The following is a 26487-nucleotide window of genomic DNA, read 5'->3' on the forward strand; positions in this document are numbered from 1 at the left end:
TGTGTGTACAGTCTTTCATTTACTGAATATGGGACCATCATGTGTGGTCGCCATATTTACATTGTTTCATTCACTGTGTATGACCCACATATTGTATGTTGTTTATGGTCTCAATTATGTTGTTTGTTGATTATTGTGTTGTGCACTTATATTGTAGGTGGTGGGCATTTTCACCCCGCACTAAAGCACTTATTTCGATTCACAAAGTAACTTTAGATTTGGTAACTGCAGTGCTAGTTGTATTTTAAGTGTGGAGGAATAAATCATTGCAATATAATCTGGAGTCCCATTGTGTTTATGCATCTCTCTGTGTTTAGTCCCTCGCGGCAGCACTTTGTTGGCCTGCTTACAGCCCCAAATCACTGTGATCAGGGGCTCTGCAGTGGAGATGTCTTTGTTCAATGTGGGTTACTGAAAAGGAGAAGATGACTGAAAAGGAGAAGATAACCAAGCCTTTTTGGCAACTTGCTTCATGCTGTCTTCACTGTCAACGATCTCTATCGATATCAGAATGTTGTAGGGAAACACACAACAGACCACATGTTTCCCATACGGTATCTCTGGCACTGTAGTACAGACATGCAGTTACATATTTTTATATATATATATATATATATATATATATTTTTTTTTTTTAACCTGTCTGTTTATAATAACAGTGTTTATAGTGTACATATTATTACTATTATTATTATTATTATTATTATTATTATTATTATTATTATTATTATTATAAGTCTTATTCGATTTCTCATAATACTTTTTGAATATTTTTCATCTAATGTGTATTTGTCTTAATCTGATGTGTGTGATTTTTTTGGAGCTGCTGTAATAAGGGACTTTCCTCAGTTTGGGATTAATAATCTTATCTTTTCTTATTTTAGATCATTTTCAAAATAGTGTTTAACTGTTTAAAAGCCATATGACAATCAAGGAGAAAGGACTGATGGTCCAACCTGAGGACAGAGCTGCCTAACATGCCTGGAATGTGGGCCTGGAACAATTATTACATAATTGTCAATTCTTTTTTTTTTTTTTACATAATCACGGTTTCTTTGTTTAACCGCAAAGAATTGCTAACATGAGCTAAGGTCTTAAAGCAACACTAAAGTACTTTTCCCGCTTCAGTCCCCTACAGGTTGGAAGAATTGTCTATTACCGCTGTCGTAATGTGTCATGATGTCTTAATCAAACTACAGATCCGCTACCCAATCTGGCAAACTTGCATAATGTAATGTAATGGACACTTTCACTTCCAACCTGTAGGGGGGCCGAAGCAGTAAAAGTTCTTTAGTGTTGCTTTAAGGCGTATGACTGATAATTGTTGATTTTATTTAGATAAGCCAAATTGTAATTATATAAGTGATTATCTGCTGATCTGTGCATCACCTTATCTTTCTCAGTAGTTGGAGTTTGCTCAGTTGTCGTGGAGTTCTAAATGTTCAGATAAGACTTGTTGAGAGTACGCCTGTAACAATTATTACATAATTGTCTAATTGTCAATTTTTTTTAAAATAATCACAGTTTCTTTGTTTAACAGCAATAAACTGCTAACATGAGCTAAGGTCTTAAGACGTATGACTGGTCATGTTGATTTTATTTAGATATGCCAAATTGTAATTATATAAGTACGGAGCCCCCCTGGTCCCACTTTGTCAAAAAAATTATTTATAACTATCTTGTGGCCTCAAGATACTATCTCGTGGCCTCAAGATGCTATCTCGTGGCCTCAAGATGCTATCTCGTGGCCTCAAGATACTATCTCGTGGCCTCAAGATACTATCTCGTGGCCTCAAGATGCTATCTCGTGGCCTCAAGATACTATCTCGTGGCCTCAAGATACTATCTCGTGGCCTCAAGATACTATCTCGAGGCCTCAAGATAGTATCTCGAGGCCTCAAGATACTATCTCGTGGCCTCAAGATAGTGTAGAGATGTAGTGTAGTGCAATACTTCACATTCTGTGCAATATTCTCTGTTTTAATATTCAGTGTGCAATATAGTTTGGTGCAGTTCTGCTTCTATTTATTTACTAGTACTGTTCATCACAATTCTGTTAATACAGTAATGTAAATCTTGTAGGCTGCATATCCATAGTTTTTTTATAGCCTATATTTATACTTTCTACATGTATATATGTCACAAAGTGAAGCCAGGCAGCCAGAGTTTTCTTATGTTGTATATAGTGTGGTGTTTCGGGTGTTTTATGTTGTATATAGTGTGGTGTTTTGGTTTGCCTGGCACAGAACTGAAGACTCCTCCCAGCGCACCTGAGGCCGATCTCATCCGGAGAGATGCTGGAGGAACACGGAACGTTGGCGACGGAGCACAGATAGACGGGCAGGACAGCGGAGCGCCGATCCTCCAAACATCCACAGCTGTCCTCCGGCTCTGGCTCCGCTGTCCTGCCCGTCTATCTGTGCTCCGTCGCCAACGTTTCTTTTTCGCTCTCTATCCGCTCCTCTTTCCTCCTTGTGTCTCAGCCATTCATTATCAAAATGTGGAGCGCGTTCCGTGTTCCTCCAGCATCTCTCCTGATGAGATCGGCCTCAGGTGCGCTGGGAGGAGTCTTCAGTTCTGTGCCAGGCAAACCAAAACACCACACTATATACAACATAAAACACCCGAAACACCACACTATATACAACATAAAACACCCGAAACACCACACTATATACAACATAAAACACCCGAAACACCACACTATATACAACATAAAACACCCGAAACACCACACTATATACAACATAAAACACCCGAAACACCACACTATATACAACATAAAACACCCGAAACACCACACTATATACAACATAAAACACCCGAAACACCACACTATATACAACATAAGAAAACTCTGGCTGCCTGGCTTCACTTTGTGACATATATACATGTAAAAAGTATAAATATAGGCTATAAAATATGAAGAATTATCTCATGGCTTGAGGCCTCAAGATACGTATCTCGTGGCCACGAGATAGTTATAATTAATTTGTTTTGACAAAGTGGGACCAGGGGGCTCCGTATATAAGTGATTATTGGTCAGACTATATATTTTTATTATTATTTTGATTGTTAGTTTTTGGCACTTGATCCTATACACGTTCATAGCAACAAAAATGCCGGGGGGTGGGGGACATGTTTTCATAGGCTGTGTATTTGTGTTATTATATTATCTGGGTCACATGACAGATATATAATGGCTGTTTCTCAGGTGGTAACAGCAATCGCCTACCGATCGGAAGCTTGGTGGTTCGATCCCTGGCCCTGCAGTTTCATGTCAAAGTGTCCTTGGCCAAGAAACTGAACCCTGAATTGCTCCTAATGCTGCGCCATCGGTGTGTGAATGTTTATCTGATGAGCAGGTGGCACCTTGTACGGCTGTCTTGGCCACAGCGTGTGAATGTGTGTGAATGGTGAGTGGTTCCTGTACTATGTAAAAGCACTTTGAGTAGTCATTAAGACTAGAAAAGCGTTATATAAATACAGTCCATTTAAAATACAGTCCATTATAACCAAAAGATGTATCCTGGGATTCACTCAAAACTTCAATTTGTTTAAAAAAGTAATAAATAAATAATTGTTAATTTGACTGAAACAATTATATTGTTAATCGCAATTCTTTCTGAGACAATGAATTGTACAGCAACATCTGGAATTGTTCCAGCTGTAGTGGGACGTACACATGACTGATCTGAGTGCAGTTTGAGCCGGTGGTGTACCTGCGATGCTATAATCAGCCGGGACCCTCAGAGCCGGAGTGTAGCTCACAGCGGGCATTCTCGGCTCCTTGCCCTTCTGTTTCTTCCTGTAGATGATGAAGAGGAGCAGGAGGAAGAGCACCAGCAGCACCAGGACGATGATCCCCGCTATGGCTCCAATCTGGTACGTGTCCACGTGCATGGCTGCGCTGGTCAAACTGTTGAGGCTGCCCACCACCACACCAGCTGCACACACCAGGACGTTAGAGGCCTTAGAGTTCTGACTAAATCAGGGGTGTCAAACATATGGCCCATGGGCCAGAACCGGCCTTCCAAAAGGTCCAATCAGGCCCACTGGATGACGTAATTCAAGTAATTCATTCCAATTCCAAATGTACCACTTTAATCTCAGAGAATATCTGAGTTCTTTTCCTGTAAATTTACGACTTCAATCTTAGAAATTCTGAGTTTTTTCTCAGGATATTACCCCTCTCTCCCAGATCTGTAACATGATTATTTTTCCTACAATGGCTTCAGAACGCTGTCGGAGCAGAAGCAACTAGTGTTTGCCAACATCAAGCTGACAAGAAACTCTGTGGCAGATCAAGTTTCTGATCTGTCTGGAGAGGTCTACTGGGACAGATGGGAGATGTGGCCCATAAACTAAAATGAGTTTGACACCCCTGGTCTAAATTAATTTTAGTCTAATAGTTGTTCTATCAAAGGAGGAGATGACTGTCAATAGCCTCGTTCATACAGAGATTGTGCAGTGCTGCCATAAAGGAGGTCCACCACTAAACTAGGTAACGCAGCGCGATGCTGCTCCAGAGTTTGAGTTAAGATCACACGCTGGCATTGCGAAAGCAAAAGTGACACGACGCATGACATAGGCTGCATCCCATGTCTCTTATTTGATAGCTCCTCGATTCCTTGGTTGACCCAGAAGTTGTTCTGTCCTTCCTCGGTGAAGGTCGTCTCAAAGCTCTTATTTCTGCCCCAAGGCCCGAGGAGGGATCATCGAGGAGCTAGCAGAGGAAAGGACGTCTCATCCTTCTAAAACACATTTCCTCGGTTCCACCTCCTCCCATGATTTCCTCGCGTCTCTACCGGGCCTCCTTGGTAGGAGGGACTAAGACACAAGGAAGGGAGGCAAGTGGAGGACTTGAGGAGGCAATTTAAGGGACATGAGGTACAGCTATAGTCTCGCTGTGGAGTAAGCTACACCACAGATGCATTCTGGGATAGGAGAAAAAAACACTCTGGGTTGTTTGCATTTCTTTAAACCATTCACAATCGTCTTGGGCGGTGCTAAACTCCAGACTCAGCGATGGTGGCTATGCTAAACAGTCTTAGGAAGGAACTTGTTCTGGTGGAACATTTGCACCCCACAAAAGTAAAGCTGGATACATGGTTAAACCTCATTTAACCACTCGGTCCCAAAACCTCCCAGTTAGAGAGGAAATGCCCTAAACATATTCTTTGTAAATCTTTACAATCATTCCCTGAAAGAACCAAGCAGGTCTGCCTTGTTGCACAATTCAAATTTTCTTCTAAACTTGACATTTCCAGCGTGTAGCTTGCTAGCTCGGAGGTTCAGGTTGGTGTTTCCCGAAGAGAACAGAAACACACAGAGAGAGGTAGGTGAGGGGCAAAGGATGTCAGGCTTTATCCCAGAAATGTACAGCACTTCCACTGATCCAAACTATGTAGAACACAACACCGTCAGCGTCTTGTGTGTTTGTTCCAGTAGTCCTGCTGTGCCGGCTGTCCCTTTCACAAAGTTGTGGATTTGTTATTCCCTCTAACGGCAGAACAACTCTGCTCAGACTTTTATACAGAGCGCTGAGGTGGAATAACAACGGAATAAAGGCGCAACATTCCCGCCTTGAACAGGCTGTGTGAAAGAGGCTAATGATTAGACAACCAAGGTAATCTGATTATTGCCACTATTATCAAAAACCAGATCTGAGGATATATTTTGAATTTCTTTATGAACATGATGTAACATGGATTGATTCCATTTTTTATCGCAGTCACACTCACCTTGGTCACAGCGAGCTCCCTTCCAGCCCGGGCTGCAGTAACATGTACCAGTCATGTGATCACACGTGGAGTTATTTAGACAGTCACAGACCTGGCGGCAGCCGTAACCATAGGAACCAGGTGGACACTCTGGAAATAAGAAAAGATACATTATTTATTCAACTTCAGTAGGATGTCCCCAACAGAAATTAAGTTTAAGTGCTGAAAGGAGTTGAAGTGTCTGTTACAGTCGTAATAGTCTCACATAGCCAGGGATAGTAGTATACAGCTGTTAGACATCATATCATCATACAGAGATAGTAGTATACAGCTGTTAGACATAATAAAATATATGACACACTGTATCAGATTAGTACTCGGTTTCGGCCGATACACAAGTTCAGGTATCAGAATCAGTAGCAAAATGGTATCCGACCATCTCTAGTTAAAGTCAGTTGAGCTGTAGGCACACAACGTGTATGCACTAAGAGGAGTTAGAACAAAAGAAGTAAATAAAGTTGAAGAAAGAAAGAAAGAAAGAAAGAAAGAAAGAAAGAAAGAAAGAAAGAAAGAAAGAACAGATGGTGGAACATACTTTGTTCACAGTGGCGTCCCATGAAGCCGGTGCGGCAGGTGCACTGTCCAGAGATGTGATCACAGTCGGCTCCATTCCTACACTGGCAGGTCTGAGAACAGTCCTTCCCATAGAAACCTAACGGACAGCCTATAAGGGAGTAGTCATCCATCACATGATATACTTTCAAAATGCTCTACTTCTGAAATAAACAGTGAAGGCTGTGTGATATATATATATATGGATGAGTTTGATCATATAGAGCTGATCTACTACAGTATTTGTCATATATGTGCATGTGTGTATGTGTGTGTTTGTGTGTTTGTGTGTGTGCGTGTGTGTTTGTGTGAGTGTGTGTGTATGTGTGTGTGTGTGCTCTGTCTGCTATCATAGGCAGCAGCCATATACAGAGAAGACGCTGTTACTTCTACCCATAAGAACAGAGGGGTATGCTTCATATTATGAAGACCTGGTATATGCCAATGGCCCATGATTTTATGTATTTAACTGCATCTATAATATTTATGTCCCTGTAAATTGGTCCCTTCGAGTGGACTTAAATGTTAAAATGTGTGTGTGTGTGTGTGTGTGTGTGTGTGTGTGTGTGTGTGTGTGTGTGTGTGTGTGTGCTCGTGTTACTGACGCTGTGTGCAGTAGAGGCCGGTCCATCCGGGGGTGCACTTGCATTCTCCATCATAAGCGCTGCAGTAGGCTCCGTTGTGACAGTTACATGTGTGGATGCAATTGGGTCCCCACTGACCCGGCGGACATGCTGCAACACAGCCACAACCCAATCTGAATTATAATCCATAATCATAGAATGTCACAGCTCAGAGCTCCAAAGGGCAAAGTTAAGTGTTTTTTCTTTTTACCTCAGAATATATGATTTCATGATGAAACAGTAGAGCTGTAACAATTCCAAAGTTTCCCAGACAATTAGTTGTCTCAGAAATAATTGCGATTAACAATATAATTGTCTCTTTCAGACAAATTTAAAAATATTTATTTATGTATTACTTTTTCAAACAATGTAATGTTTTGATTGAATTCCAGGATACATCTTTTAGTTACTGTATATATCACTGTCATGTGACCCAGATAATATAATAACACAAATATACAGCCTATGAAGTAAACCACACCTCTTTATTATTATAAAACAATGTATTATTTTCTTAAATGAACATACAATTAACAATAACCATCCATACATAGCAATACACCTTGGGACCTTAGCTAATGTTAGCAATTCATGGCGGTTAAACAAAGAAACCGCGATTACTTAAACTTTATTGCAATTAGACAATTATGTAATAATTGTTACAGGCCTAAAAACAATGTACTTTACAGAATAGTAACATTCCAAAACCCATCATAGCCATCATATTTGTTATTTTATTGAGTGAACTCACGCTGGGAGCAGTCGCTGCCGATCCATCCTGGATAACACTGGCAGGAGCCGTCGATGGGGTTACAGGTGCCGTTGTTAGTGCAGCTGCAGCTCCACGCACAGTTCTTCCCAAAGTGACCGCTGGGACACACTGCAACCCAAGACACACGAGGGAGAGGTCATCTCTCACCTTCCTCAACTACATTAGTCTCACTTCTTTTTGCCATCTCAGACATCGTCTATGGAGTTTACTTTGGGATCTTGCTGATGAGGTTCTTATTACGCACAAATGTTTAATACTGGTCTCATGTGTGAATTTTGTGGAGTAGCGCGTAACATCAAATGTTCTCCCAAGACAAATTCCTTGTAAGTGGTACTGACTTGCCAATAAATCCTTATATATATGTATATTTAAGCACGCCCGCCGATAGGGGGGGACAAACGGGTCTGTTGTCCCGGGCCCACAGTAGGGTGGGGGGCCCAGAACTGGGCCCTCATTAAATTATGGAAGAATTAAAAATCTTTTTTTTAAATAGGCCTATTTGTGGAAAAAAATATGTAGCATAATATTTGAATTACATAAAAGCGTTTTATTTGTTTTCTTCCTAATTGTCCTGGAAATGGTGGTCAAGAACCCCCCCCACCCCCAACATAAAAATGGTTTGGCCACTGATCAAAATTTGATATTGTCACTTGATTTGAAGTTCAGTACGCTCAAAATGTCCGGTCAGCACAAGTCCGGAGCTCGGAAAAGGAAAGAAAAGAGAAGAAGAAAATAGAGGCCTTAGAGAGTTTCTAAACAAATATAAAAAAAAAAAGGTGGTGACGGTGAAGCTGGAACTGTCAACGTAGAGCAAGGTAAGAACCAGCGCAGCCAACGTTTACGAGCCTTGTAACGTAACTTAACAGGCCAGCTCTCATGTTAACGTCCATTAGCTCGTATAAAAGCCTGACACAACACGTTAACTTTGACAGAAACAGTTGAGTTTGGTAGCTCCATCAGTAAGGATGAGACAGAGAGAGATCCAGCTGCAGTCAGGTGATAGAGAGAGTGATGCGGGAGGGGCCCACTGCCCCGCAACGGAGGGACAGAGTCTGGCTACCGGTGAGAGAGAAGAGAGAGAGAGAGAGAGAGAGAGAGAGAGAGAGTGATGCGGGGGGGGGCTCGCTGCCCTGTCGGAGAGTCTGAGCAGGATGGATCAGAGACTGATTACACACTTAATTTCAGTGAGAGATGTGAGGAGAGGAAGAGCAAGGGAAAAGGAGAGATCTGGCCGCGAGGGGGGGGCCCATCTAAGATCTCGTCCCGGGCCCAGGCAAGACTGTCAGCTGGCCTGTATTTATGTATAATATATAAATAGTGGAATCTAATGTGTGTATGGGTCATGATGTCCCATCAAAGATTGGTGCTTTCACAATTATTTTCACAATTAGATTTTAAATACATAATCATTAATTATGGCGATATAATGACTTAGGGCCATATTTTAATGATCTAAGAGCACAGCGTGAAGCGCCTGGTGCAGGTGCGTTTAGGGCATGTACGAATCTACTGCTGCTAGTTTGATGGCGGAAAAAAGGGTCCGTGCTCCGGGCGCCTGGTCCTAAAGGGTTGTCCTTAGTGTCTTCATTAATCAGAGGTGTGTTTCGGGCGTAACATGCAATCAACCAATCAGAGATCATCTCCCATTCCCTTTAAAAGCCAGGCGTGTTTGGACCTTGGAGCATTGCTGTTATGATGGAGGATTTGCTGAGCAGGAAGGAGAGATGTTCAAGAGAAGAAACTGATCTGCTCGTGCGTGAAGTGATCATATCATAATACTATTTCACATTGTAATATTTTTATTTGTAATCTTCTGCATGTGTGTGTGCTGCTGTGTGTCCCTGTGTGTGTAACAAGCATAGTGTGCGCGCGCTGTGCATGAGCCTAGGAGCATTTTACTAATGCTCTGTTAAAATAACAATGATATGTTGCTTTCCGCTGCCTCACGATAGCAATACGCCCAGAATGCACCTGAACACACCTCCCTGTAAGACCAGCGTAGGGGGTGGATGGGAAACTGACTACTGGGTCGGTCTTAAACTAGTAAAGACACTTGGGTCGGTCTTTGCGCTGCGCCGGGTGCCGGATAGGGCCCATTGTGAGTAAAGGCAAATAACAGAACAGCTAGTAAGTCTGGTAAGTTCAGAAAGTTACATCACTTCTCACATCACTGTAATGCAGCCTTTAAAACCAGGAAAAGATGACACTCTAACATTTAACGATATTAAGATATCCAAAACCTAAGACGATATCTTGCCTCATATATCGATGTTGATATAATATCCATATATTTCCCAGCCCTAGTGACCACTATCAGCATTTAAAAAGCCAACATACACACTTTGTAAGCCAGCAGAAAGAACTCACCCTCGTTGCACAGCGCCCCCTTGAAGCCCGGCAGACAGTCACACTGTCCCGTGACGTGGTGACACGGCCCGTTGCTGTGGACGCACTGGGGACAGGTCTGACTGCAGCGGTGACCAAAGTAACCTGGAGAGCAGACTGCAGGCAAATATAAGTTCATTTCATCTGCATGGAATTTACTGTAAAACCTAATATCTAAATATTCTGAATGTTAACTTAATATTCTTAGTTGCATGGAATGTGGTGGGGTCGGTACAGATGGATGTGCCTTGTATGTTAATGTGCGTTCCACTGAAACACGGGGACATCACTACAATGAAATCTAATGGATCAGAACCACGAGCAGTCAGGCAACCAGACCCTTTATCCAGATGATCTAAACCACTTTTTGCTGATCAAACTGAAAGTCAAATGTCTCATTAATTCCATTTCCAAATACGTTTGACCAACCTGTCTGATTGTCTGACTGTTCATGTTTTCGGACTTATTTTAGTGATGTCACCATGTTCCCAAAACTCAGCTATTAATCTGCAGAGTAGCGTTGGCTGTGTGCTCAGACTTACTCCTCTGACAGGTGGTGCCTCGGTATCCCGGAGCACACTCGCACGTCCCCTCATCCGGAGAGCATGACGCTCCGTTCTTACAGTTACAGGGGAGGGAGCAGTTTGGGCCCCAGCGGCCCTCGGCACACACACTGTCACAGTGGATACCTGCACATAATTATGATAATTTATACTTTTATTGATCCCCAGGCGGGATATTACTATTGTTTCACTCTGTTGTTAGAACACATTAAACACAGGCCAGAAATACACACACATGCTCAGGTCCTATACATGCACACATGGAACCAGGTCAGAGTGAGGCGCCCTGGGGAATAGGGGGTTCGGTGCCTTGCTCAATTTCAATTCAATTTCAATTCAATTTTATTTATAGTATCAAATCATAACAAAAGTTATCTTGAGACACTTTACAGATAGAGTAGGTCTAGACCACACTCTATAATTTCCAAAACCCCAACAATTACAGTAATTCCATCAAGAGCAAGCATTAGCAGTGGCTATCGCGACAGTGGCGAGGAAAAACTCCCTTTTAGGAAGAAACCTCGGCAGACCCAGACTCTTGGTAGGCGGTGTCTGACGGGACGGTTGGGGGTGTGATGAACAGTGGCGATAATAGTCACATTAAAGGTCACAGTGACTTCGAAGGTTATCGTGGAAGTTCATGTCATAGCAGGGCACATCGTGTCATACTGAGTAGTGCAGGGCCCAGGAGGTGAACTGGCATCTCTCCAGCTACCAGTCCACACTCCATACTCCGGTTCCCAACCCAACTCCCTACGGACTGAGCTACTGCCACCCACCCACCCACCCACACACACACACACACACACACACACACACACACACACACACACACACAACTATCAACTGGTGCAATATACAGTACAGGCCAAAAGTTTGGACACACCTTCTCATTCAATGCGTTTCCTTTTTATTTTCATGACTATTTACATTGTAGATTCTCACTGAAGGCATCAAAACTATGAATGAACACATATGGAATTATGTACTTAACAAAAAAGTGTGAAATAACTGAAAACATGTCTTATATTTTAGATTCTCCAAAGTAGCCACCCTTTGCTTTTTTTGATAACTCTGCAAACCCTTGGTGTTCTCTCAATGAGCTTCATGAGGTAGTCACCTGAAATGGTTTTACCTTCACAGGTGTGCTTTGTCAGGGTTCATTAGTGGAATGTTTTCCCTTATTAATAAAAAAAGCAAAGAGTGGCTACTTTGAAGAATCTAAAATATAAGACATGTTTTCAGTTATTTCACTTTTTTGTTAAGTACATAATTCCATAAGTGTTCATTCATAGTTTTGATGCCTTCAGTGAGAATCTACAATGTAAATAGTCATAAAAAAATAAAAGGAAACACATTGAATGAGAAAGTGTGTCCAAACTTTTGGCCTGTACTGTACACATTGCAAAAGTGCGAGATTGTTTGTGTTAGTTGAAAGGAAATATTTTTTTAATAGTGCATTTTATATTCAATTAAATTATTTCCTTTCATTTCATTTAAATTCAACAACAGTTTGTTGTATTTTAGCAGAATACTGAAAGCACCAGAACTGAGTACACTTCAATATCTGTTTATTTATTGCATAAGTAATATCGTTATGGCGAAAACGTTATCACATATCGCCTATTTTCCTCATATTGTGCAGCTCTAGTTCAGACTGGGGAAAAGTCGGCCGTGAGAACATTGTTGTTAGGTGTTACCTGTCCATCCGGCCAGACAGCGGCAGTGCCCCGTGGAGTGGTGACATCCATCAGCGTGGCTGCAGTCGCAGCGCTCTCTACAGTCCAGCCCATAGGAGCCGTCCTGAGGGGCACAACATGACATCACACAGATCAGCCTCATTAACATGCAGCAGTCAGGTGGTCTCCAGAGAGAAACCGGCCATGCTTTTAACCCTCCTGTTGTCCTCGGGTCAAATTTAACCCATTTTCACACGAAAAATCTATGTCATAAATTTGGGTTTCTTTCAACCAAAATTGTCCAAAAGTAATAACGTGGATGGTTCCATACAACGCTCTACACAAGTTAAATAAATGATGAGTTCACTACTTTCATTGAATTTGGGTGTTTTATTTGATTTTATAGCATTTGAAGAAAATAACTGCAATAAGCAAGCGCTGAAAAAGGTGACACAAAACATTTAGAAAAGCTTCAAAAACATCAGGGAACGCAAGAAAAGTGTCAAAAAAGAGAACAAAAAGAAAATTGTTTTCATTTTGTTGTAGTTGGATGGTTGACGGGAAGACAACACAAGGGTTAAATCCTATTTGACTTCCACTGCTTCATATGTTCCAACAGCGTAGTGTGTATGATGGTATGAGATCAAGCCTCTCATCCTAACAGAGTGTGATGCACAAACATGTTGAATGCTTTTACGGGACTGCAGTTAGGATGTGGAACTGAATTCAATACTTTCTAGGCACCGACTGAAGTGCCTCTAAAGAGTCCTGTATCAAGAAATGCCTCATCATTCAATACCTAATTTCAATACCTAAAGGGACCTAAATATCGTCAGTGTCAGTGAGCCAATCAGCATGCAGTATGCTTCTACTAAGATCTAATAATGTCTGTGATTGGCTGTCTAACGTTACACGTAGTAGAGACACGCAGGAAAAACTCTGTTACACAGAGACGGGGCTCACGTAGTAGGAGATGAAGACTCAATACAAAGATTTGTGCCGTAATGTGTAATGTTGTCATTTATTTTTGTTTTATAAAATTGGTATCGAAAAAAAGCATCGTTCAGGAACCAGTATCAAAGTCACGGTATTGGTATTGGTAACCGGTATGGAATAATTGTGAACGATAGCCAGCCATAGAACAGTGTGCAAGAATTGATGTAGAAAGTAATATAACGTGAATTGTTTTCATTTTTATGTAATTGTATTAGTTTGACATTTACAAGACATTTTGTCATTTATAATTGCAAATAAAAAATCAAATCTATAACACGCTGCGTACTCTGGAAAATATCAGGGTGTGATTTGTAGTGTTAAAACATACAAAGCACCACTTGGGCCTTTTAAAGAAATCATTACATTTAATGGTGAATTGGAGGTGAAGTAGAGCTGTCATTTCCTCACTGACCTGCCAGCACTAATCATTTTCAAAAAAAGAATGTGTACTTTGTAAAACATTACAAAAAACATTATTTGTGCTTTTTTTTTCTCCATGTCCTCTCACCTGGCAGTGTAGTTCACAGCGCTCTCCCCTCCAGCCCGGAGCACAGGTGCAGAGACCGTCCAGGGCGTTGCACGCCCCCCCGTTCCCACACAGACAGGTGAGGTTGCAGCCTAGACCCCAGGTCCCGCTGGGGCAGTTGATGGAGCAGTCCACTCCGTGCCACCCTGGTCACACAAATCCAGAACCATTTAAAGAGCTCATGTTATGCTCATTTTCAGGTTCATGATTGTATTTATAGGTTGTACCAGAATAGGTTTATGTGGTTTAATTTTCAGAAAAACCCATATTTGTTGTACTGCACATTCCTGCAGCTCCCTCTCTCTCTCTCTCTCTCTTTTCTCTCTCTCCCTCCCTCCTCTCCTCCCTCCCTTTATCTCGCTCTCTCCACCCTCTCCTCCTCACCTCCCTCCCTCTCACCTGGTTTACAGGAGCAGGATCCGTCCACAGGTGAGCACTGTGCTCTGTTCTTGCAGGTGCAGCTAGAGGAGCAGTGTGCTCCGTGCGTCCCAGCTGGGCAGGGGACTGAACAGTTTGGACCCTGGGTGGGTCAACACAGACAGATAGTTAGAACTGGCAGTGAATGTACTGTAAATATCATGGGAAAAATCTAAATCAAGGCTAAGAACAGACAGATTTGCTAAAAGATGGGAACCAGTGATACAGGCAATGCCAGAATTGTAGAAATTTCCTTGTTTCTTCTTTTTATTTCTGGATGTTTTCATTTCATGGATTCTACTTGCAGGCTGGAATATGTGTGCTTGTTAATACAGCACACATTGTTGTTTGTTGTATGTGTTGATGTTTTAATGTGTAAAAAAAGAAGAGCTGGCACTGGAGATATCACACATCCTCAAAATGGACGCCACAATAATCAGCAGCACTGAAGTGACATGATCAGCTCCTCATATATCATATATCTGATGTTTTATTCTAAAGTAAACTAGCCAACAATATAACGGCCTACAAGTCCAGCTGAGATGATTAGACCATTAAACACACAACTGTTACTGTAACTAGTAACTAAAGCTGTAACAGATGAATGTAGTGGAGTAACTAAAGTAACTAGTAACTAAAGCTGTAACAGATGAATGTAGTGGAGTAACTAAAGTAACTAGTAACTAAAGCTGTAACAGATGAATGTAGTGGAGTAACTAAAGTAACTAGTAACTAAAGCTGTAACAGAAGTAACTAGTAACTAAAGCTGTAACAGATGAATGTAGCGGAGTAACTAAAGTAACTAGTAACTAAAGCTGGAACAGATGAATGTAGTGGAGTAACTAAAGTAACTAGTAACTAAAGCTGGAACAGATGAATGTAGTGGAGTAACTAAAGTAACTAGTAACTAAAGCTGGAACAGATGAATGTAGTGGAGTAACTAAAGTAACTAGTAACTAAAGCTGTAACAGATGAATGTAGTGGAGTAACTAAAGTAACTAGTAACTAAAGCTGGAACAGATGAATGTAGTGGAGTAACTAAAGTAACTAGTAACTAAAGCTGGAACAGATGAATGTAGTGGAGTAACTAAAGTAACTAGTAACTAAAGCTGTAACAGATGAATGTAGTGGAGTAACTAAAGTAACTAGTAACTAAAGCTGTAACAGATGAATGTAGTGGAGTAAAAAGTCCAATATTTCTCTCTGAAATCTAGCGGAGTAGAAGTAGAAAGTGGCATGGAAAGAAAAGACTCAAGTAAAGTACAAGTACCTCAACATTTGGACTGAAGTACAGTACTGGAGTAAATGTACTTTAAGGATTACTTTACATTCCACCACTAAAAGCTACTATCAGCATATGAAATGTATGTTTGATTTGTTAAGCTTTCCTGCTTTTTTCCATGCCTCTGTATGTATTGTTAGTAGTGTCCCATCTGGATTGGACATGTAGTTCTAACAGCTGCCACTAGATGTTAGCAAAGGGCCACAAGTCAATTTTATTTCTAAATCACAATTATAAATTTGCCTCAAGGGCTTTAGATAGTTTTTTCAATACCAATTTTATGAAATCCAATTTTAACAAAATGACAACATTACAAATTAGGGCACAAACCTTTGTATTTAAGTCTCAGCTCCTACTATGTGAGGCGTCTCTGTGTAACGTAGAGTTTTTCCTGCGTGTAACGTTAGACAGCCAATCACAGACATGTGATCATTTTTCCATAGTCAATACTTTAGAGGCAATTCGGTTGCTGCCTAAAAAGTATTGAATTGGGCCCTAATCCAGCCCAGCCCTAATCCACACACTGTATAAACCTCATGGATTGACACCATATGTGACCTAAAGCATTGGTTGACATTGGGACATGATAGAAAAGGTTTTACCGTGAACCCTGGGGCGCAGATACACTCTCCGCTCACACTGTAACAGTCAGCACCGTTCTGGCACTGGCACACCTGCTGGCAGGACTCGCCATAAAATCCTGGGGTGCACGTCTCGTTGCAGTAGAGGCCGGACCAACCCGGCTGACACGTGCACTCCCCTGACATTGGGTGGCAGCTAGTGACAAAAGAGGTATAAACTGTAGTTACATAATGTACTTCATTCTTAGTTCATTAGTTTTTGATCATACTGTAGGTCTTTTATTGGTCTAGTATTGCTTCTCAGGCCACATCTACACTGCTACATTTTCATTTTTAAGCAGCATTTTGAGACAAAAACATCTCCGTATACAAAAGAGTTTTAGCTCCAGTAGCTGAACTAATCTGCGTCCATAATAACATGTCTGACATCACATATCACATGACCTTTGACACACACACACACACACACACACTGGGCATGCGCGTGCTGGTGTAAACAGGCAGCAGACGTCTGACGTTACTCTGCGGTTGGAAATCATGGATGTAGAATAGAAGAAACAGAAAATACTTTGGAGAAAGAACAACAACAGGGAGCAGTAAGAGCAGGGATTTATTAGCTTGTCGTCCTTTCCAAATGTCTCCGTTTGTGTCCGTCGGAACCACAAAGCAACCCCCCAGTTTTCAAACCAAAACGGGGGCAGCAGTGCTTCCAAATGTCTCCGTTTTAGGGGTTTGGAAACACAAAAGTACTGTGGACGCTGGGCGCAAACGTTTGTAACTAAAACGTAGTAGTGTAAATGTAGCCTCAGATTTCAGTTACCTGAACTTTCAGTAACTGAATCTTTATGGGCCTGCCAGGGCCAAAAGCAGGGCTTCTCAAAGTCCGGACCAAGGTCCGCACCAGGACCAAACGGCAAGTCAATCCGGACCCGGCCCATACCTTGTCTTATGAATACAATACCTTATGAAGTGCAACAGTTTCCATGTGGAAATACATTTCCGATTGATCAATACGTTGTCAAATTATGTTGACTAATAAATCGACCAAAACGTCGGAAAAGGCGACAAAAACATTGAAATGGGACAAAAGCGTCAAAAGGACACAAAAGTGTTGCAAAAAGCGCCCAAAACTTCCTTTTACTACATGAAGCTGAGAATTCTACTATGTACTTTTACTTCATGAAGCTCAAAAAACAGACCGAATGTTTTTTTGTTATTCCCAATTGTTCCGGACCGTTGACCTGGAATAAAAATCAGATGCAGACCTTTGAGTGATATGTTTAAGAACCCCTGGCCTGAAGGATTTATTATGCTTGAAACAAATGTGTTTGGACTTTGTGCGACATGATGTCATTTCAAATAGTTTCTCCCTGTTCTGAGTGGGTGCACGGTGTGCCGCTTGGTTTTTCCACTCACAGAAAACAATACCTACTCCTTATGCCAACCTGAATCAACTCCATCTTTGCGGTAAGTGAATATAATATCACATATTCCAAGAGCACTGGGAACAATACAGTCTAATAGAAACACATGTCGCCGACTTGTACTGACTCCATTTCAATAGGAAAGGTACTGTAGCATCTTTGCAACCGCTTTAAATGGATGAAAAGGAAATTCAATTTAAAATCACTAATCATTCAATTTTATTTCAGAAATCATCCTCTCTGGGCCTATTTTATGTAATTACATGGCATATTATGGGGGACCCACCCGCTGAGCTTCATTACTATGGATTCATTAGTGAAGCAGCCCAACAGACCCAGCACCAGGGCGCCAAGGTTGTGAGTGGAGCCCCAAAAACAGACTTGGCGTGTGTAATGATTATTATTACTTTGACACTTTTCCTGGTAACCCTGGTTCTCTGAGAACAGAGAGTAGAAAAGTCCTTCATCATGTTAACAAAAACAGCTTCTCATTTAAGATGGTTTGAGTAGGGTGAGGGCCTTTTAAAGCATCTGTGCTAAGGGACTAGAGTTCTGCAAGGGCCTAAAATTGAGACCAGAAGCTGGCCGTACCCACACCTCTTGTGCTGTGGTCACATCAGCAAAGGGGGATCTGGCAATTTTCGGCAGGGTGATGCGGTGGAGGGAGTGTCACTTCATTTATTTATAAGATAATTTTTTGGCCATTTTTAGGCCTTTATTGACAGGTCAGCTGAAGACATGAAAGGGGAGAGAGGGGGAATGACATGCAGCAAAGGGCCGCAGGTCAGAGTCGAACCCGGGCCCGCTGCTTTGAGGAGTAAACCTCTATATATGGGCGCACCCTCTACCAACTGAGCTATCCGGGTGCCTGGGAGTGTCACTTAAATGGCTCATTTGTGTGACATCCTGTTGTTTTCTTTAACCCCCCCCAATGTAGCACAAGCAGACTTTATGTTTCACAGTTACTGTTTTCCGTCAGATTTATAGATCTCCTAGACCTTCCTGAGCGTACTTAAAGGCAGCTTCATGTCCCAGAGAAAGATAGAAAGAAAAGAGACGGAAGGACTGAGGGAACAGGTCAGAGCTTGTGTTTGGTCTTTTAAAACGTTCTTGTGGCAGAGATAGAGGCAGTGATGTTTCCTGTTTCACGTACGGGACTCTCACACCGCCTCAAAACACAACGACAAGTCTGGCCTCCGCAGCGTGAAGTGGTTGCATTTCTCCAAAAGTTGAGTCGGTCCCCGCTGCAGCCTAAACACACCACCCCCATTAAAAATGAATGGAAAGACCTGTGTTTTCACCGTGGTGTCTGGTGGCTGACGCAGGCAGTGTGAATGCAGGCTAAGTCATGACTGAACCCAGCTGGTACTACCACATTTGAGACCAGGAGAGAGCCAAAGCTGTAGGTTTACTTTTTTTCATTCGTTACCAGTGTTGGGAACGTTACTTTAAAAAAGTAATTAGTTATAGTTACTCACTACTTGTTCAAAAAAGTAACTGAGTTAGTAACTGAATTACTCTATAATAAAAGTAACTCGATACCAGGGAAAGTAACTATTTGTGTTACTTTAAAAAAAAGTTGCTATATGTCAAAGAATTTTGATTTTTTTTTGCAGTTTTCACAAGTCGGTTGAAATGAGTAGAACAGACAGGTGTTTAACGTACATAACTTTCCATATTTATTGCACGTCGACAGACAGCAAGAGGTTTATCCTGCACTTCAAGTATTATCTTTGTAAGAAAAGTAAACAGTTACACCATATAAACTTATATGACACATATACTTTAACAACATACCTGCCTATCATACGGTTGACTTCAGCCTGTGTCATAGGTTTTTGTTGTGAGGCAGAAAGATCTAGCTTTTGCTGCTTGGAGGACTTTGCTCCGAGTCCTTCTTTGCTAGAGGATGGCGAGCTATCATCTGTGGTGGAGGTATCGCTGGTTTTGGCCACTAGCTTTGTAGATGCGTGTGTCGGTGTGAGATGCTTCATTCAATTTCTTACAACGGAGGTCGACAAAGTCTTCACTCCTGGACATAATGTACACATTACATGCACGTTCTTGCCTTTGACCAGAATTAATTTGAAGTAGTGCTTATATCTCCACCTTGAAAACGCCAACTTTTCATTGGATTGCTCCTGACTCACCATCTCTGCTGAATCTGTTTAGCTGTTGTGTGTGTGTGTGGCGCGTGTGCTGGCATGTGTGTAAAAACACTGGCTCTGATTGGCTACCATGAAACATGACTCTGCCTTAGCCAATCATAATCGCTTATCTCGTTATTAACCCACCTCCTCACTAGCTGCGAGCCAGGGGTGCGTTCGGATTACACAGTTTATTCTAGGCCTGGCAAACTCGATTCCTTTTTAGGATTCAGGTTATTCTGAGTCACTCACTAAACTGATCCGGGTTGTGCGAGTCACTTGAATCACTTGAGTCAGTATTGTATGCTACATCCAAGGCGAGCTTTTGATTTGGATAAAATGCCATGTTTTCATTTAGAATCTTTTAATTTTATTTGAAAAAAATATCCATAAATATAAATGGTCTGAAAGAAAACCGAATATTCATTTAAAAATGACATGGAATTATATTTCTTAACTTTAATAGGACTGACAAATAAGAAAGCCATCTGGACTCTGAACATTTACAATGACTTAAAATCTCTTTAATGTAAATTCCATGCGCCCCTTTTTCATGTATGCACTGTATGCATTTAATGTTTTAAATGTGTATGTGCATCTGTATTTGAATAATAAAGTTTTGTGAAGTAAAAAAAAAAACCGAGTTGTCGGCGAGGCGAGTGTCAGTACCCGATCCGTTCCACCCAATAGGGTCCAACTGCAGCTTGCAGCAGTCGCTCACGCCACGCCCCCTGCTCACGCCACGCCCGCTCACGCCACGCCCCTTTTGCTCACGCCACGCCCCCTTTGCTCACGCCACGGCCAGGCCCGCCAGGCCCGCCCATTGCCCCTTGTTTTCTTTGCCTTCAAAATAAAAAACCCCTTCTTTTCTTTGCCTTCAAAATAAAAGTCCCTTTCTTTTTTTTCACTTTACAAAAAAAAGCCCCCTTCTTTTTTGGCGCTGTCCCGGTCACGGTTTCTGCCACTGTTCTGGAAAAACATGGCTTTTGGTCTCGACCGAGTCAATGTGTCTTTGTTATGTGTATAATAATATTGGAGGGAAAGTGGAACACAGCTGGCCGGGGATGCTGTTCGGCTTTTACACAAGTTTAGCTAGTTAGCTAACGCTACGCCCGACGTTTGCTAACGTTAGCGCAGCAGCGTTAGTTAAATACCGTTATTACAACTGCCTTCGGAGCTGCGTCCACGTTGTCAACATAAGACGTGGCGTTAGGGCTCCTTTTGTATCATACTTTTATTGAATGAAATATTAAGCTTTGCTCCTATGAAATAGGTGTTTTTGTAACATTACACACAAAACTAACTGGCTATAGTTAGCCTGTACGTATGCTAGCGGGATTAGCTAACGTTGCGTAGCCAGCCAGCGACTTCGGCAATCGGCAGTAGTTTCGGCGAGCTAACCACGACAGTATGTCGCCCACAATCAACCTCTGCTGCTAAAAGCAGTCAATCTGCAGTGATGTTTGAAATGGAGACATATGGATGTGTTAGCTGTCGTTCTTAGCTTGACGAAACTACTGCCGAAGCTGCTGGCTGGCTATGCAACATTAGCTAATGTCCGCTTAACATACGTTAACTCTAACGAATAGCCATTTGTAAGTAACAAAAACTCACCCATCTCGTTTAACGTTTCATTCAATAACATTATGGTTCAAAAGGAGCACTAAGGCCACAGGTCTTATGTTGACAACGTGGACGCAGATATAGGAAACTCCGAAGGCAGTCGTAATATTTACCTAGCCGTCTAGGCTAACGCTCTTACGCTAACGTTAGCGAAACGTCGGCGTAGCATTAGCTAGCTGTCTAAACTTGTGAAAAGCTGAACAACATCCCCGTCCAAGTAATAAATAAACACTAGGCAAATATGTTGTTACTGGAGCTAGTAGGCTACCATCAAAACGTGAGATATCTAATCAATATGTTTACAACTGTCGGGGGGTGTTCACAGGTGGGACTGGCAAGTTAGCCCATTGCTAGCATATAGCTAGCATGATGCTTTGTATTTTCTAGATCTAGATAAGTTTACCGGTACTTATCTGAACTAAAGACATGATCACTGTCACTAGATATAAAGAAAACATTGACTTTCACTTGGTGCTATTCACTGACAGTAAAAACACATCTTCCTCATCCCAGTCAGTCACCATAGTTACAGTACTAGGCTGATACACAGTCACCATAGTTCTAGTACCAGGCTGATACACGTCTCCCCAACATGACGTCATCACCGTATTGTTATATATATATATATATATACATACATACATATTGAGTGCTATATGTACCTATTAATCAACAGTGGTGGTTAACCTGCAACATGGGCTTTATACAGCCATGGTGCAACTGCATCTTGTAAACCAACCCTGAAAGTCGGAAGTTGCGTGCCAGCGGGGGCGTGGCGTGAGCGGGCGTGGCGTGAGCAGGGGGCGTGGCGTGAGCGACTGCTGCAAGTTGCAGTTGGACCCTTCTCGTTCCACCTGCACAATCCGTTCTGCGCATGTGCAAGATGACACGTATGCCATGACGTAGGCGCAGATGATAATAGGCTCGTTCGAGATGAGCCAGATCTGCGCAGAATCGATCACCGGCGATCGGCGCCCAATGCATGCCGGTTAGATTTGTGTCCGACTTGATCCCGACTTGCTCTGACGTCATGCACACGTGGGCAACGATAATCTCACGAGACCAAGGCGGCCGCAGTTCTGAGACGCAGGTAGCGCAGTTGCTTTTCACCAACTGCAAGAGCCAGGCGGACACAGGTGGACCCAGGGCATGCTGGGAAACGCCGGCCTCTCAGCTGATCGAACAGCTGATTGGTTCAGAATCGACTCAACATGATGACGTTTTATATAAACTTTTTATTGATTTTGAATCGGAGGGATTTTAACTGCTATTTGTCTGATTTAATTTTATTTGTCTGGCTTATTCTGTACAGAACACATGTGGTGTGGCTGATAGTTATGTTTAGAAGTCAGAGAGACTAAATCTGTTCAGATTACGGATCATCTACAGTCTGTTGTTAATTAAAATCAGCAACAGATCACATGTAGAGAATTTTGACAGCTACCCTGTCATAATAAAACCAACTGGAGACTGTGTAGGAGCAGATATATGGGTCTGATAACATTTTATTAAATAGGAATCGGACCCGACCGGACCACAGTGTTTGTGTCACTTCCTGTTCAGCCTGAAGGCTGCTGGAGTCAGCTGGAAAACTGTCCGACTTGAGAGCGGACTTTTGTCACCGCCCCCCGCTGCTGCCGCCTGCTCTCGTCTACTTTACAGGCGAGGCGCAGTTCATCTCGAACGAGCCTAATGCTGCGTTCATGCCACCTCGAAATAACAGGCACCGCCCCACTGGTTACATTGTTTCTGCAGCTAGATTCAGTCTAAAATAATGTTAAGTCAAACTTAATGGGAAAAGCAGGCTACAGCTAAATTAAGACATTACAGTAATAACAATAAAGACAAGTATTGAGTGATTGTATTTTAAATGAGCACAAGTAAAGTAGAACTGACGTAACAGCTGTTATATATGTTAACGTTTATTTTCAAGTTTTATTTTGAGGGTCTTTTAAAGTTTACATGCTGTCTCAGCTAGCGGTTAGCCGAATTAGCTGTTAGCTAAACTAACGTTAGCTTAACTGTGGAGGCTAACGGCAGACCGCTGCAATCAGCTAGCGGTTAGCCAAATTAACCGTTAGCTAAACTAACGTTAGCTTCCCGGTGGAGGCTAACGGCAGACCGCTATAATCACATAGCGGTCCGCCGAATTAACCGTTAGCTAAACTAACGTTGGCTTCCCGGGGGAGGCTCCGTATTAACCGTTAGCTACCGCTATAATCACCTAGCGGTCCGCCGAATTAGCTATTAGCTAACTAACGTTAGCTGGAGGCTAGCGTGTGAACATATTGCGCATGCGCGCAGAACGGATCGTGCAGGTGGAAGCGGTGCCGTTATTCCAAGGTGGTGGTGGAATGAACGCAGCATTATCATCTGCGCCTACGTATCATGTCATCGCGTTGTCATCTTGCACATGCACGGCAGAATTGTGCGGATTACAGGAACGGAGATCGGGTACTGACAGCGGAGCTTATAATAGGCTCGCTTCGAGATGAGCCAGATCTGCGCCAGAATCGATCACCGGCGGCGCCCAATGCATCGCGGTTAGATTTGTGTGTCCCGACTTGATCCCGACTTGCTCTGACGTCATGCACACGTGGGCAACGATAATCTCCACGAGACCAAGGCGGCCGCAGTTCTGAGATGCAGGTAGCGCAGTTGCTTTTCACCAACTGCAAGAGCCAGGCGGACGCAGGGGACCCAGGGCATGCTGGGAAACGCCGGCCTCTCAGCTGATCAAACAGCTGATTGGTTCAGAATCGACTCAACATGATGACGTTTTATATAAACTTTTTATTGATTTTCAATCGGAGGGATTTTAACTGTGATTTGTCTGATTTAAAAGCTTATTCTGTACAGAACACATGTTGTGTGGCTGATAGTTGTGTTTAAAAGTCAGAGAGACTAAATCTGTTCAGATTACGGATCATCTACAGTCTGTTGTTTATTAAAATCAGCAACAGATCGCATGTAGAGAATTTTGACAGCTACTTTGTCATAATAAAAACAACTGGAGACTGTGTAGGAGCTGATATAGGGGTCTGATAACATTTTATTAAATCGGAATCGGACCACAGTGTTTCTGTCTCTTCCTGTTCATCCTGAAGGCTGCTGGAATCAGCTGGAAAACTGTCCGACTTGAGAGCGGACTTTTGTCACCGCCCCCTGCTGCTGCCGCCTGCTCTCGTCTACTTTACAGGCGAGGCGCAGTTCATCTCGAACGAGCCTAATGTTTCGGACTGTCTGCTCGACCTAATTGCATTTAGCATACTACATGTATACACCAAACCTACAGTAGGCCTAGCTAGGCTACGTGCAGAACATTGTATGTTATTTCAGAAGTGAAAGAATGGCTTTTGTTGTTGATTTGCATTACCCTGAGCTCGAGGAGAAGCTGCACCCGCTCGCTGCTCGCTCGTCTGAATCAGATCCACTCATGACAACGTAGCCGGCTGATTCAGTTGATTCGCGGGATTTACTGACTCCCGCGAGAACTCACGAGTCATCAACAACTCATGAATCACCAACAACTCACGAGTCATCAACAACTCATGAATCACCAACAACTCACGAGTCATCAACAACTCATGAATCACCAACAACTCACGAGTCATCGAGGGCTCGTGAGTTCTCGAGTGAATCCCACGGTCTGCGAGCTTCCGGCTCTGAGTCTGCGGGTCGGGACTGTCTCTCTGCTCACTCAGGCGCTTGAGTTGACTTGTGGAGTTGCTGTTAACTACGAAATTGTAAGTTATAAAGCCTTTTGCAGCTAAGATGGCTAGGAATAGTAGAAGCTAATGTTGCAAGAGGTTTGTGTGTGCCGCTGTTATCATGTTAGATTGAATTGTAGTAGGACTCAACTGAACCGGGTTAATGATGCTAGAGACTCGTGATTCGTGAGTCAATTTAAAGACTCTGGTTAAAGATCCGAGTGAATCACAACTCGAACAGGTCTAGTTTATTCAATCAATGCCTAGTAACGCACCGCATTTAACGTCCAGTAACGTTAACGGCGTTGTAACGACGGGAAAAGTAATTAGTTAGATTACCCCGTTACTGAAAAAATAACGTCGTTACCTAACGCCGTTCTTTTAAACGGCGTTATTCCAAACACTGTTCGTTACTGACGTTATCGGTATCTTATCAGGCTAATGAAATAATTTTGCTACACTCTCTTTTCAGGAGAGGGGCTTAAAGAGACCGGTGCTAAAACAGAGCGTTTTAGACAGAGGGGAAATAGAATACAAGGAATACAAGTATATTCAGACAGATTCAGACAGTATGACATATATGAAGTGTTTTTTAACATTAAAGCATGCAAACATGTTCTAGTAGAAACCCAAAATACAAGTATCAACCTGAAAATGAACATAATAAGTGACCTTATTATGAGGTTAGGATCTGCCTGATACTGAAGGAACAGAAAGTCTCTATGAACAGGGTGGAGATGATCTGCAGTATCACAGGTGGGAGCTGCCTGTATTTGTTAATGATTGTGTTGGATTGACAGCTGGCCCACCTGACACAGCACTCCCATAGAGGAGCAGCAGAACAGCTGTTCTCTGCAGACACATGCCCCCGCCAGCTGTGCCAGCCTAACTGATCACTGCCTACTGGCCCACAGCAGTCAGCTGTCTGCAGGGTCAACAATCACACTCACAAACTTCCTACTGACACCTGTTAACGCTTGGACTTAAAAGATACAGATTTGAACACTACGATCAATATTGGAACATTTTACATTACATGTCATTTAGCAGACGCTTTTATCCAAAGTGACTTCCAGTTAAGTGAAAGGGAGGGGAACATGTTTTTAGTGGTGGGGGAAACAGGAGCAGAACATGCAAACTCCACACAGAAAGGCCCGGGAGACGACCAGGGTTCAAACCTGGTACTTTCTTGGTGTGAGGCCACAGTGCTAACCAGTGGGCCACCGTGCTGCCAATTTAAGCAACTGACTGACAAAACTTGACTCTGTTTATCAAGATGTTGAAATTTGGACCATTAAATTGACCCCAGCCAGGGGCGTAGCTGTCATTTCCAAAGTGAGGGGGACTGATTGTTCAGCAGGATGATTTTTATTGAAAAGATCCCCTACCATTTGTCTAACCAAATCACAGATTCCAAGTAGCCT

At 42.5% G+C, this 26487-nt stretch overlaps 1 protein-coding gene across 1 annotated transcript in view; it reads right to left on the bottom strand.

Annotated features, from left to right (window-relative positions):
- megf10 (multiple EGF-like-domains 10) overlaps nt 1-26487 on the bottom strand; it is a 105787-nt gene that overhangs the window by 12765 nt on the left and 66535 nt on the right. The window contains exons 10-20 of the mRNA XM_039779104.1: nt 16181-16355; nt 14279-14399; nt 13862-14025; nt 12379-12481; nt 10658-10804; nt 10098-10232; nt 7710-7838; nt 6941-7069; nt 6319-6447; nt 5745-5873; nt 3723-3947 (exon numbers count right to left, since the gene is read on the bottom strand). Of these exons, the coding sequence (XP_039635038.1) occupies nt 3723-3947; nt 5745-5873; nt 6319-6447; nt 6941-7069; nt 7710-7838; nt 10098-10232; nt 10658-10804; nt 12379-12481; nt 13862-14025; nt 14279-14399; nt 16181-16355 (1586 nt within the window). The remainder of the gene's footprint in view (nt 1-3722; nt 3948-5744; nt 5874-6318; nt 6448-6940; nt 7070-7709; nt 7839-10097; nt 10233-10657; nt 10805-12378; nt 12482-13861; nt 14026-14278; nt 14400-16180; nt 16356-26487) is intronic.

The sequence above is a fragment of the Perca fluviatilis genome, chromosome 17, assembly GCF_010015445.1.
Source record: "Perca fluviatilis chromosome 17, GENO_Pfluv_1.0, whole genome shotgun sequence".
NCBI classification, from domain to species: domain Eukaryota; kingdom Metazoa; phylum Chordata; class Actinopteri; order Perciformes; family Percidae; genus Perca; species Perca fluviatilis.